Source organism: Octodon degus, unplaced genomic scaffold (genome assembly GCF_000260255.1).
Source record: "Octodon degus isolate 3935 unplaced genomic scaffold, OctDeg1.0 scaffold00070, whole genome shotgun sequence".
Taxonomy (NCBI): domain Eukaryota; kingdom Metazoa; phylum Chordata; class Mammalia; order Rodentia; family Octodontidae; genus Octodon; species Octodon degus.
In genome coordinates, this window is record NW_004524646.1 from 11,446,486 (window position 1) to 11,460,584 (window position 14,099).

Consider the following 14,099-nt stretch of genomic DNA (forward strand, 5'->3'; position numbering starts at 1 on the left):
CCCCTCCACCCACCCACCCACCCTGAATGGAGTGTGTTCAGAGCTGCACAAACATCTCAAGAGGTAGCGAAGGCTGAGAACCACTATGCAACCCGGTGCACACAAAACGTGGAGATCAGAGCAGGGAAGTCAGAGGGTCCTAACCCTGAGAAGGAAGGGGGTCTCACCATCATCTCTGTGTCTGGCTGGGGGCCAGATCCCAGATTTGGCCCTGGCTGCTTAGTGCATGACTAAGTCCAGGTTCTCATTTTGAAGATGAGGAAACTGAGCCCCCGAGTTGCCCACAGTCACGTTCCTTTATCGGTCTACTGAACACACAGTGTATATGGAAATCTGCAACACATCGCGGTTAGTGGGTGGGAAGATCCAAGGGGCCCTGAGGATGGTGGCCTGGAAGAGAGACATCCTCAAGGCTTAATGAGAGCTGGGCAGATTGGGGAGGAGGAGAAGGAGACAGTACCAGCAAAGGCCCGGGCTGAGCAAGGTGACTTCATAGAGAGGCACGGGCAGGAGCTTGAGCGTGAAGTGTTAGGAAGGTCGTGGCACTGCGTGGAGGATGCTTTGTGAGTTTAGTAGTGTGGTCCTTCCTCCAGGACTCAGAAGTAACCACAGAAACCATGATGGTAACCAGTACATCCTGGCACCCCAGAAGTGCCCAGGATTCTAAATCCCACCCCTAGCAGTGCCGCAGCAACCTCATCGGGGGACCATCACCCTTCTAGGATCGGGTGTGGATCAGTAAGTGGACACAGGCCCTTGTGGATGTCCGAGGGCTCTGGTTTGGCCAGAGGAAAGCTGTGAGAAAATAAGTGAAGCTTGATGTTGGTCGATCACTTCTGGTGAACCCTCCTCTCCCTTAGCCTCCCCCATCCTCTGCACCAGGACATGTGATAATAGGGTGTTTGTTCCCATTTTCCAGAGGCCAGCACTGAGGTCCAGAGAAACAAAGGCCATCTGAGAAACTCAGCACTCACTCCTGGCAGACTGCGCTCCTAAGCATGGCAGGCATGGCTCTGGGCTGTCCCTTCCTTTGGGGATGGGGTCTGTACAGAATCTGTAGAACCTCTAGGACAGCCTCCAGCAGTCAAGTGTCCAGGTCCTGCATTTTCAAGCAGGGACACTGCACTGAAGCTGGGACCAGCAGTGTACCTGGAGGGTGACCCCTGCAGGGCCACAGCCGGAGGTAGGGGGCGGCTGGGAACTAGCACTGTGCAAGGTGTGCCGGGAGCAGCCGTTCTGGTACAGAGGTGCTGAGGCTGACACCCAGGGGCTCCCTCCCAGCCTGGCCAAACACCTTATGTCTGACCTGGCCATGGGGAGCCGCAGCAGGGCTCAGACCTGAGGAAAGAGCAGGCTGCACTGAGACTGGCGCTGTCAGGGAGGGTAAGTGGGCCGGAGCAGAGTGGGGGTGGGGACAGAGAGGCCAGTGGGGGGCGGCTGGCCTCTGCTCCCCTTGGTGCCCCTCACCTCACACCCATTGCCCCAAGGAGACAGCCAGAGCAGGAGTCTAGCGCATCAGGAAACGGAGTCACTCAGGCTCCTTGCTGGTCATGCTGTCTCCTTGATGCCCTTAGAACCATTCCTCATACGATGCTCAGAGTCCTGTTATGAAGAGCAGCAGCACAGTGGGCAGCGGGGAGCCCCTCCTGCCTGGAGGAGCACCAGCCTCAGCTCTGGGGGCCTCACGACAAGCCCTGGCTGCTGCTGCTACCCTCCCGAGCCCCAGGCCAGCGCTGATGCCCCTGTGCGCTCACGCCCCGTCTCCTCTCTCTTACGGTGTTGGATCACAAGTGCTCCTCAGGTGTGTTTACGTGGGACCGTGCTTGGTGTGCTGGATCACAGTTCGCTTCGTGCTCACGCTGTTGGTACGCAGAGCTTGTTCACCCCCCCACAGCTGCACACGGCTCCCGGCCGTAGCGCAGGCCACTTGGTATCTAGTAAACCTTTTGGGTGAGGGGCTGCCCTACGCAGTGTGGGGCATTTACCAGTATCCCTGGCCTGTACCCTCTGAGTGGAAGCAGCACCCCTCTCCTCAATTTTATTTTTTTAATCTTTTTTTAAAGTTTATTTATTTGGTACAGGGTCTCGCTATTCAGCTCAGACTTGTAGCAGTCCTCCTGTCTCAGCCTCCGCAGTGCTGGGGTTACAGGCATGCGCCACCATACCAGATTTCAGTGGCCGGCTGGCATACCCAGAGTTCCAGAGTCGGCAGGGCATATAGTTCAGGGGATCGAACCCTGGTCCTTGAGCTTGCCAGGCAGGTGCTTAGACTGCTGAGTTACCTCCGTAGACCCCTCTCCTCGATTTTAAAAACCAAAGACACAAGCTGGATATGGTGGCACACACCTATGATCCCAGTGCTTGGGAGGCTGAGGCAGGAGTATCAAAACTTTGAGGCTAGCCAGGGCTACTAAGTGAGCTCAGTGCCAGCCTGGGCTATGTAGTCAGAGTGAAACCTGTCTCCAGAAAAGAAAGCCCTAAAACAGAGAAGCCCAGGTCTAGCTGCACACGGGAGTGACCCAGTGAATTGGGGGAAGAAAGAGAAAGAGGACAAGTAGGTTTCCTCACTCCAAAGGTGTGCGGCTAGCAGACTGCTGCCTTCACGTGTGCATTGGTAAGTGTAACAGGATTTGTGCCCTTACATGGTAGTTACGGGGGTGCAAGATAGTTTCTCTTCCAGCCCTGTCTGCAGCGAACCTCTCATCCCAGATGTCTCTGGCCAGGCCTTGACAAGGCCTCCACTCAGCAGTGCTGCCCGCTGGCCGCACCTGCCTGTGGCAGACATGTGAAACCAGTCCCCCGGTACCTGAATATTTCATGCAGTGAGGGCAGAACAGAGTCACAGGACCTTAATTGTTAATGTGGCTTCTGCTGGCCACTGGCCCAGGCATCCCAGCCCCTCCTGCCACCTAGATCAGCAGCCATGGTCATTCCCAGGGACCCTGGGCCTCCCTGTGACCCGTGCTGCTTGGGGCAGGGTTGTCCCCTGGCCCCCAGCTGGTGGAGGGAAGCAAGAGTCACAGCCAGGCCACTAGGTTCACTGTTCACCCGTGCTGATTCCCCACACCCACCCAGCAAAGAGCCTAGGGATGGTGAATGAATGAATGAGGGAGGAGGAGGCAGGGTTGACTAGAAAGGCCCTGACCGGGGGTGGTGGCGTGCACCTGTCAGCCCAGCACTCAGGAGGCTGAAGCAGGAGGAGCACCATGAGTTGGAGGCCAGTCTGGGCTACACAGTGAGACCTTATCAAAAAAGAAATGTAGGGGCCTTGCAGGTTAGCTCAGTTCTTTAAGTGCCTGCTCTGGCAAACCCAATCAGGCACAGGGGACCGCGGTTTGAGCCCCAGCTCCACATGCCCTCCCAGACCCGCCCTTAAGGCAGCCTGAGCCAGCCAAGGAAAAAGAAAGAAAACGAAATCCTTCTCAAAAAAGAAAATGTTGAAGAACTCTGCACTTGGAATCCCCATCTCTGTCCTGACGCTTGCCGGTGGGTGGACCTAAGCTGTCACAGTCTCACCTGTTCCTAGCAACTCTAGATACCTCAAAATGGCCCATTTCATCTTTGCTAGAGGACAGGCAAGCTCAGCCTTGGCCACACATCAAGGTAGAAATGGTGCCCTACTGGGGAATGGGCTGGGAGACCGGGATGTCCAGTACCTGCCCCGGACAGTGTCCCTGTGACCTCCCCCTCTAGCCTCTGGGCTGACTTCTCTTTCTGCAGCAGCCACAAGAGGAAGCCAGGCTCACCCCAGCCTCGTGTGACCCCACAGCTGCAGTGACGCGGCTCTGCCTCGGGCTCTGGGCGCTGCAGTGCTGACGTCCCCGAAGCAAGAGCCTGAGCAGCGCTGAGGGCCTCGGCCCCACGACTCACTAGCCCTCCCAAGAGCTTGAGGAATGCAGATGCTCCAGTCAGCTGGGGCTCGAGTTCACTCTTACCCCGCCAGGCTAGAAAGAGACACCCCTACTTCTGCAGAGCACCCCCTCTGCAGGCGTCTGGGCTTGGACATCTTTCATGTTGTCCAGGTTCCCCTGATAACCATGAAATGTGCTGCTGAAGGTGCCTCGTTGGCGTTGTCACTAGCCCCATCCTCTTCCGGGGTACCTCGTGTTCCCTTAATGCCTCTGTGTTTTGCCCCAAATCTAGTGGGGCAGGTGAAGGGGAGGAAAGCATTGAAGACAGGGCAAAGGCACAGGCCTGTCCTTCCAGTACTCGGGAGGCGGAGGCGGATCACAAGTTCAAGGGCATGTTGAGCAATATAGTAAAACCTTGTCTCAAAACTAAAAAAAAAAAAAAAAAAAAAACAGGCTGAGGGTGTGGCTCAGCAGTGGAGGCCATGCCTAGCACACAAGAAGCCCTGAATTCCATCCCCAGCACCATACACATAGAGAACAGCAGCAGCTCTCTGGGGCTCAAGGACCCCCTGGGAAGGAGCCCCTCAGAAAAGGGCCAGGCTAGGCACAGAGCTGCCACCGTTGTCACTTCCCCATCTCCAGACACAGTGGCCAATGAGCACAGTCTGAAGAAGGAGCGGTTTATTTTGCTTGTGGCTTCAGCCTGTAGTTGGCCAACTCCAAGACAGACAGGACGGCAGAGAGGCCAGCAGAGGAGATGCCCGAGGCTTGATGCACAGGCCCACGATGGACGGAGGGAGAAGCTGGGCGCCCTTCACTTCCCGCCCTGTCACCCACTCCAGCCAAGCCCTACTTCCTCAGAGCAAATTCAGGGATGAAGTCATTCATGGGAAAATGCACCAGTAAGAACACCACCCCGAGATTTGCCACTTCCACGCACATGGGAATTTGAGATCTGACTGTCACTGTGGTAAAGTTTAAGAAAAGTAAAAAGGGAGCCCTAAAAGGCAGGAGAGAGGGAGGGTTGTGGTGGCACACGCTGTCATTCCAGCACTCAGGAGGCTGAGGCAGGGAGATTGCCAGGAGTGTGAGGCCAGTCTAGGATACATAGCGAAACCGTCTCAAACAACAAGTAGATGAGGCTGGAGAGATAGCTCAGTAGAACTCAGCGCAAGGCCCTGAGTTCAATCCCCGGTACCGCAAAAAAATAGGTGGATGAATGGATGGATGGGTAAGTAGATGGGCAAAAAGGATCTCCCAGCGTCCTTCTCTAAAATTAGCAGTGACTTCAAGATATAAAATTCAGGGCTGGACAAATAGCTCTACGGTCTAAGCGCCTACCTGGCAAGTGCAAAGACCCAGGTTCAGTTCCGGTACCGGCCTAGAGCCCTGGGCGAACTGTGCCGGCTGAAACTGGGCGTGGTGGCGTAAGCCTGTAATCTCAGTGCTAGGGAGTCTGAGGAGGATCACTACGAGTCCGAGCTGCATAGCGAGACCCTATACCAAATAAATAAATAAATTTTTAAAACTAAAAAACAAAATTCAAGAAACAGCACCAGGATGAGGATAAGGGATAAAGGACTGAGGCTCCAAGGGACATGCAGGCAGGCACGCAGGTGCATGCACGTGCATAAGCAGGCACACACACGCACGTTCTTGGACCATTCCTGTGCCCGGCTGCCCAAGCGGAATAAACACCCTGTTAGCAGGTCTGCTGCTAGTCCAAATCAGACCCAGGCCGGTGAGCAGGGATCGCTCATCCTGGGGAGCTGGTGCGCCCCGGGATGCTGGGGGATGAGCACATGCGCAGGGGGTGGGTGTGGGGGTGTGGGTGGGCATGGGCTGCACTCTCCTCTGTCCCCTGAGGAGACGATTAAGGACAGCACCAGACTGGTGTTTCCAAGTGTGCAGACCCGAAAACCAAAGGTAATCCTCTCCTCCACGAAGAGGGTCAGGGCTAGAGGCCGATCAGGCTTGTTGGTTTTCTACACAAGTCTTATAATTTTATTGCTGAAACTCTCTGCATTTATTTATTGACTTTTGAGGCAGAGTTCCACTCTGTAGCTTGAGCTGTCTTTGATTTCCCTGTGCAATCCAAGTTGGTCTTGAACTCATGGCGATCCTCCTGCCTCAGCCTCCTGAGTGCTGGGACCACAGACCTGGGCCAATAACTGCTCATGGCTGTTTTTATTTATTTATCTATTTATTTATTTGCAGCTGTTTTTAAATTTGGAAAAAGAAAGGCTGACATTGGACATCCTGTATTCAACACTGTAAGTCAGCAACCTTAGCCATGTGAGGGAAGGGATTTCCTGCTTGGGCTTTGCATCCATGGAGAGGACCAGGGGCACGTAGGACAGGACATAAACATTTTCAGAACACACATATCTAAATAAACCAACAAATAACCATATTAACCCCTTCTGGGAAGTTTTTGTGTGTGTGTGTTTGGTTTATTTTGGCACTGGGGATACAGCCCGAGCCTTTGCACTGACCTGTGTCCCTGCCCATTTGTAAACTTTAAAAAAATTTAGACAGGATCTCACTAAGGTGCCCAAGCTGAGCTGGACCGTGCTGTGCTCTTGCCTTGGCCTCCTGGGTGCTGGGTGACAGACCTGGGCCACCAGGCCTGGCTAAGGTATTTGGGCACCTTGAACGCTGCCCCAGTAGACTCTGTCCCTGGTGGTGGCGTTTTCAGAAGCGCTGGCCCTGGAAACTGGCTCTGCGGAGGAAGCTCAGTTCGAAGTGTGTGGTCCTGGTTACCGCCAAAAAAGTAAAGAAGTGAAATCCCTACCAGGAAAACATGTGACTCAGATGCACGGGGGCCAGAGTCAGAGGGGAAGGTGCGCGTGGACACGGGTGGCCCTGTCAGGTGGGCAAAGGGGGCTGTTGGCTCGCTTAGAGACATGCTGCTGCCTTCTGATCCTTTCTTAAAACTCATAGGCATGCATTATTTTGTTACCCATACAAATATTTAATTAAATATTAATGAAACCTAGTTCCGGGGGATGGCCTGTGAGACAAGCGCAAGCAATGCCGTCCCCTCCTGTGTCCCCAAGGAGCCCCCAGCCCTGGGCCTGTGTGCACCCCTGGTCCGGGTGGGTGTGGAGGCTCTGCCCACGGGTCACTTGCACTTCACACAGCTTGATTCCTGCTCCCATCTGCTCACTGGGAATTTGCCTGTTTTGCCTCCAGAGGCTGGGGGTGGTTCAGGGGTGTATTTAGGGTGCGCCATGCCATGGAGGCAGGAAAGAGCTCACCGTAAGGGCAGCTGCCACCCAGCTCCATGTCCCCTTTGACCTTACCTAGCTGCCCTTTTCCTGAGAAGAGTTTTGGAACACAGCTCAGCCACATCCTTCAGGTGCCAGTGTGGGCACAAAGGGCAGGGCACAGATGCCTCAGGGACGCAGGTGGCAGAGGCCGAGGGGCGCTCCCACCGCTCCCACAGAGCCTCACTCCTCCCCTCCTGGGGCCTGGCACAGAGCCGGCCAGGCAGAGAAGGCCAGTTGAGCTGGGCATGGTGGTGCACACCTGTGACCCCAGCATTCAGGAGGCTGAGGCAGGAGGACCCCAAGTTCAAGGCCCATCTAGGCTGTGCAGGGAGTTCGTGGTGGGACTGCACCTGTCAGAGCTTGTCAGAAAGAAAAACAAGATTCTTCTTAATCTTCACATCCTGTCTGATGGCCAGGTATGGGGGGAGGGGAAAGGGGGGCAGACGCAGGGCTGTGCAGTCAGCGCTACCTCAGCTCAAGCTGAGCCTGTGACACCGCCTCCTTCCTAGCACCCTGGGGACCCACCCACCATTAGCCCCATTTTACAGACATCACCACAGAGACTGGGAGTGTTATGAAAACACCCCTGATGTTGCCAGACCCCCTACATGCAGTGGTCCTTGTACCGGGGCAGGGGGTAGGAATAAGATCAGCTGTGACAGGCGACAATCCAGGACTCTGTGACATTAACCAGCATGGTCCTGACTGCACCCCACTGCCACTGGGCGCAAGAGTCACTTCCAGGGCTGGGCGATGACAGCCAGTCAGAGGGGACACATCAGCACACAGCTGTGCCTTCCTGTGGGTGGCTTCCGCAGGAGGTGCTCCCAGGTGCAGGGTGACGTCCGGACACAGTGGCCCAGGGCTGTGGACCCCGCCTCTTCCTCTGCCCCCGCCTTCCAGGAGTAGCAAGGGAGTCCTGCCCTGCATTTCCAGAGGAAGATGGCAGATGGGGCCGCTTCCTGGGCAGCTAATGACCAACTCGCTGTATCCCCGCTGACAGCACTGTGGAGGCCCTGGGCTGCTCCACCACAGCGAGGACACAGGACGCAGCCCCCCCAAAGGCAACTATATCAACCATAAAACCAGACCCGACTCTGGCTGGGGACAGGGGTGGGAGAGGAACCAGGAAGCCAGCCAGCAGAGAGGACATGGACAGGCATACGCCCTGCAGGAGCGGCATGGAGATGTTCAGCACCCTCATCCTGGTCACCAGCTCTCCCGGCTGCACTGTGGGCAGAGAGGTGAGGCCAGGGCTCCCATGCAGGGGTCCTGGAAACAGTGCCTCCCACGGCGGCACAGTCTAGGCGCATGGTCGCTAGGGTGGCCTGCAGCCCGGTCTCCAACCTGCCCGTTTCGATCGGGCACTACAGATATAGGAGGCTGGCTTGCCAGCGGAGCCCACGCCCATGCCATGGGTACCAGCAGGGACTGGGACAGACAGGGCAGCATGGAACAGGGAGAGCAGGAACAACCTCACCCGGCCCAGAAGGCTTTGCGCATGCGCTGGCTGATCCTTGGCCTGGGCTTCACCCTCCTGTGTTTCCATCCAGATTCTCTGGAGACTGAAAGGGAGCGACCCTTGTCCTGGCCTGGCATCACATGGACGTCCCTGGTCACAGGTTGTCAAGGACCAGAGAGCCCCACCGAGAAGGCAGCAGGAAGCAGGGCACACCTATAGTCCCAGCACCCAGGGAGGCTGAGGCAGGAGCATTGTGAGTTTGAGCCTAGCCTGGGCAACTCAGTGATTCCTCAAGGCTCTGTCTCAAAATAGAAAATAGGATCAACAGGTGGGGACACAGCTCAGTGTGAGGGACCTGGGTTCCATGCACAAAAAGAAAAAGAGAAATGGGCAGGGTTGGCTCAGGAGGAAAGGCCCAGCTCCCAGAACAGTGATGATCATGAAGGTGTCAGCTGGCTTCAGACATCCAGGCAAGCCCCAGCAGCCCCCCGTGCCTCAGTTTCCCAGCTGCACAGTGGGCCTAACACACAGAGCAGCTGCACACTGGTGAGGTAGTGGCAGAGTAGACACAGAGATGCCCTGTGGTCAGCTGGCTCAGATCCCACCCACAGGATGGTTAGCTGCCTCTACTTGTTCCCCTCCAGGGACAAGGAGCTCCCTACCTGGAGCCTGGCCTCGCCTTCAGAGAATTCGCCATGTCATGTGCGAAGCCTGCAGGGGCCGGCTCTGAGGGCTGGCCATGTAGGTCGGCCCCCCACTGCTCTGGTTAGAAGACGGCCCAGACGGGACAGTCACACACTGCACAGATGGGCACTCGCCATGGCCATCGCCTGGTCCAGCCCTGTCCTGCAGTGGGTGGAGCAGTTCTAGCCAATGGAGGCCGAGGTCTGGGGCTTCCCATGCCACTGGCCAAGGTAACACCCACAGCTCTGCACCCTGCCTCCCTTGCCGCTCCCTGGAAGCCCCTCAAGACCAAACTTGGAGAGTGTCGGGACACCTAGGGAGGAAGGGGCCAGGGGTCACTTAAGGGCACAGCTGCACCCCTTTCCTGTGCCTGGGATGGAGGTGGGGTGGCAAGGCATTCAGAGGACACTCAGGGAGCTGTCCTGTCCAGTGGGCCCACAAGTGGGGCAAGGTGGGTGGGGTGAAGTGGGGTGTGGCAGGAGGTCATGGACACAGAGGTGGGGCTAGATTACTCACCCTCCTTTTGGGCTGCTGAAAGACCCTGATAGGAGCAGCCAGGCTTGGACAAACTGTTGGACCTCTGGGGCTGAGTTTCCTTGTTTGTAAGATGAGGATGGTGGCTACCACATGAAAGGGGCCTTGGCCAGCACCCAGCACACCTGGTCTCACCCGTGATGTTAAAGAGAAGGTTAAAGCACAGCAGGCAGATGGCTGTGGTGGTGCAGGCCTGTCACTTCACGGCTGGGGAAGCTGAAGCAGGAGGATTTCTGCAAGTTGTAGGCCAACCTGAACTGCATAGCAAGACGCCCTGTCTCAACAAGAAAAAAAAAATCCTCAAAAAACTAACTTCTGGGGCTGGTGAGATGGCTCAGTGGTCTAAGGCACCTACTTAGAACAAACTAAGCTAAACAAAGCACAGGGACCGCGGTTCAATCCCCCAGCACCACATGCCAGCCAGCCCCGCCCCCTGGTGGGCTGAGCTGGCCACACACACAAAAATAAATAAATAAATAATTAATTAATTAATTAAAAAAAAAAACAAAACTAACTTCTGCCAGGACATGCACGGAGAGGCCTAGCAAAAAATGCTAAAGCCTGATTAGAATTTGGCCACTCCAAGAATCTTGGTTCTGGTCCTAAGTTCATGGTGTCTCTGGGAGTGAAGGAGACAGCAAAGCCCATGAACAGGACCCCTGCTTGCCTGGCCAGGCGAGAGCTGGAGCTGGGCAGCTGGGAACCGAGGAGGCCACGCGGCGGAGCCTGCATGGGGCCCGCACTGCAGAGACCCTAGGACAAGGGCGTCCACAGGGCAGAGCCACGCGTTTGGCAGGAATAGCGCGTGTGATTTATCAGAGCGTCAGGAAGCCGCAAGCCAAGCGTTCTCCGCATTGGGTGCCCGCGACCCTGCCAGGAAACCTTCGCCCTTCAGCGTGGGGTCATGAAGCGGGCTCACCCCCAGGGAATTCGTGCGGTTTGGGGGAGTGGCGCGGTGAGGTGACGACAGGCAGGCATGGAGAGGGAGGAGGGCGGAGAAACAGGCAGTGCCCTCTCCCGCCTGCCGCTGGGGGACTGGCATGCAGCCAGCTGGCCCTAGCTGGCCCCGCGGGCCCTCCACACAGCCCAGAGGTGGAGACTGGGCCGGCTTCGAAGATGTAAATATTTTGTCCAGAGGAGGGGATCCGCAGCTTTAGGCCTGGACAGAAGGCAGATAGAAACCTATTCTAATTGAGGGAAGGCAGATAGAAACCTATTCTAATTGAGGGAAGGCAGATAGAAACCTATTCTAATTGAGGGCCTACTGAGTGCTGGGCGGAGCCTTGGAATCCACAAGGCAGCCGAGTGGCACTCGGGACGGCGAGTGCTCAGAAGGCCAGGGCTGCTGGGAGCCGGGCAGAGTCGGGGCCGGGACCTACTGACTGTGCACGCTGGCTCTGCCGAGGCACCGACCTCACCTCTGTCCTCCACACAGGAGATGCGTGCAGCCTCAGCCTGGGAGCCGGGCTCGAGGGCAGCCACCCCAACAGCTGCGGCTGGAACAATCGCTAGGGGCCTGGGGCTCCTTCTTGTGAATGCTGGGGACCTGGCTGGGATCCCAGGTGTGCACCTCCACACCCCTCAATCCCTCGCCATTTATTTTAGTCTAAATTTAGCCACTCCTTATCATTTCTCCTCTTAGTTTTAAGTTCGCGTGTTCTCGTCTTTCTAGGACTTTGAAGTGCATCATTAGGTCATTATTTATTCACTTATTTTAATGAGTTCGCATTTGTAGTGCGTGATGATCACATTCAGCGTAGGAGTTGGCGCATGCGCAGGGCACACCGCTGTATCCCAGCTGGACTCCATTAGGGCTCCAGGTGCTCAGGCCTTTACAGTCCCAGGACCCTCCACCCGGGGCGCCCAACGGCTCCCCACCTGCCTGCTCCTGCTCCCGCTGTCCCCAGGTCACCCACCACTTGTCTGCCGTGACTGGCATGTGGCACAGCCGCAGGAGCTGTGATTGCAGGCTGCTGGGGACACCAGGTGAGCTCTACAGGGGTGTGAGCTGCTCTCATTTCTTGGAGGAGAAACAGAAGCACAAGGAGGGCGAGGTACCGGTCTGAGTCTCACAGGATGGGCAGGAGATGGAGACGTGAACACTGTCCTCGCAGTTGGGCACCAAGGAGAGTCATGATCATAATTATCACCCCGACTGGCCCCGTTGTCTGGTCAGTGCCTGGACATAGCCAGGCTGGACCTTGGTCAGTGGCATGGGGACCTTGCCTACCTCCCCACCCAGTCCTGGGCTGGGCAGCCTCTTCCATGCCCACCTGCTAACATTTGTGGTGGCAACTTGTGGGGTGGATCTTGAACATTCACCTAGAGGCACTCATTGCTTTCAGAGATCCTCCATGCACACTTAGCGCCGACTCCCAGAGCCAGCCAGTGAGGGGAGCAGACCTGCCTGCTGGTGAAGGTGCACATCCGTGATCCCAGCTTTTCCAGAGGCGGAAGCGGGGTGCTTGCAAGCCTGGGGCCAGCCAGGACATTCAGCAAGACTCCATCTCAAAACAAATTAAAACCCAACTGGGGATGTAGTTTAGGGTTCCCTGGATGCTCAGGGCTGCAAAAAGGGGAAAGGAAGAACACAGACCTGGGTGGTGACTTTTACCTACAACTCACGTGACCTTGGGTAAGGAACTTCCCTGTCCCTGTCGCTTGCTGTCCCTGCTTGCAAGAGAGCAGAACCGAATCAGTGAGGCCTCCTGAGTGCACCTGTGTCTGTCAAGAAGGCGTCTTTCTTGAAGCCAGAGAAGTGGGCTGCTGAAGAGGTGGTCGTGGGGTGGTTTTGCGGTTAGCTGCCCACCGGGGAGAGGCTACGCAAAAGCCGGACAGCCTGGGGCCCTGGCACCAAGTGCAGGGCTGGTAAACCACAGGCCTGTGGGCCATAGGGTGCAGGGCTGTGTGCGTGAGGTCCCCAGGGCAGAGGGGGTCACAGCAGGGCCTACCAAATGACTTTATGCTTCCCAGCTCCTGTAAGACCCAGCTCCGTCTGCTCTGGCCAGCCGGGCTCCTCCCAGAGGGTCACCGCGGCGCTGCGGAGGAACAGCAGGTGACACCGCGGCGCCCCCTGGTGGCCGGAGGAGCTGCTGCAGCACCAGGCTGGCGGCTCACCGGGGCTGGGTCCTGGGAGCTGGGGTCTCCGCAGGCTGCCTGTGGGCTGGGGTGACCCTCCTCCGCCCGTGCGGGCAGTAGGGGGACCGTCCCGTGCCACTGTGCCGCTCAGCAGTCTCTTTTCTGTGCAATAAGCAAGACACAGAACACATAAAAAATAACATGAATGTGGATTTATTTGGTTTTAATTTTTGAGACACGGTCTCGCTATGTAGCTGTTTTTTCGCTCGTTGCTGAGACAAAATACCCGACGCCCAAAGCTAAGGAAGGAAAGGCTGATTTAACTCACAGCTTGTGGAGGTCTCAGTCCACACTCAGCTGGCTCCAAGGCAGGGTGGCACATGGCAGAAGAGAGCCGCTTATGGCGGGAGAAGACAGCAAAGGCAGCAAGAGCCGCAGCGTAGGGCAAGCCTCTTTCCCTCCCTCCTACGGTATGCTGGCTCCCGCCTACACCATCTCCCTGCCCCCTCTTGCACAGGGTGTTTGCAAAGCGAGGACCCTGGTTCCTGCTGGGCCACTTAGCTCAGCTTCTAAACTGCTCGAGCTGACGCAATATGTCAACCATTACAGTAGCCCAGGCTGGCCTGGGACTCGCAGTGACCGTCCTGCATAAGGGACTGAGGAGCCTCCCAGGGACAGGGGACGCAGAAGGGACAGGACCCCAGGGAGATGGCTCAGTAGAATAAGCGCTTCCCTGGCAAGTGCAAGGGCCTGAGTTCAAACCCTGGTTCCACCAAAAAAAAAAAAAAAAAAAAAAAAGGAGCCCAGCGGGGTCGGTCCCCGCTGAGGCTGCCCATGTCCAGCTGGATTAGCTAAGATTCACCAGAAGCAGCTGGGGATCTGCCGGCGGGCATCCTGGAGACACCAAGGGGTCTGGGCGCCTGGTGGACCCTCCGAAGTAGGCACCGAGCCACCGTGTTTTACTTGTAAAGCGCCTCCCCTGGGGAGGGCGAGGGTGTGGGCTTCGGACCGTGCAAACCCCGCGTGGGTCCCCAGGGGGCGCTGTGCAGAGTCTGGGCGGGGAGGGACAGAGGGAGCCTCGTGGAAAGGCCCATCTCCTTGTCCACCTGGCCGACTGCGCCCACGCGAGGCTGCCGGAGGTGACACAAGTGGGGGTGTTGGGGGAGCCGGGTTTGGCAGCCATCACCCACCTGTGTTGCAGCTCTATGTTCGCCTTTT

At 56.8% G+C, this 14,099-nt stretch overlaps 1 protein-coding gene across 1 annotated transcript in view; it reads left to right on the forward strand.

Annotated features, from left to right (window-relative positions):
• Nucleotides 1-8,304: 8,304 nt before the first annotated feature.
• The window catches only part of Hhipl1 (HHIP like 1), a 32,047-nt gene continuing 26,252 nt past the window's right edge, over nt 8,305-14,099 (forward strand). The window contains exons 1-2 of the mRNA XM_023719640.1: nt 8,305-8,367; nt 9,230-9,326. Of these exons, the coding sequence (XP_023575408.1) occupies nt 8,305-8,367; nt 9,230-9,326 (160 nt within the window). The remainder of the gene's footprint in view (nt 8,368-9,229; nt 9,327-14,099) is intronic.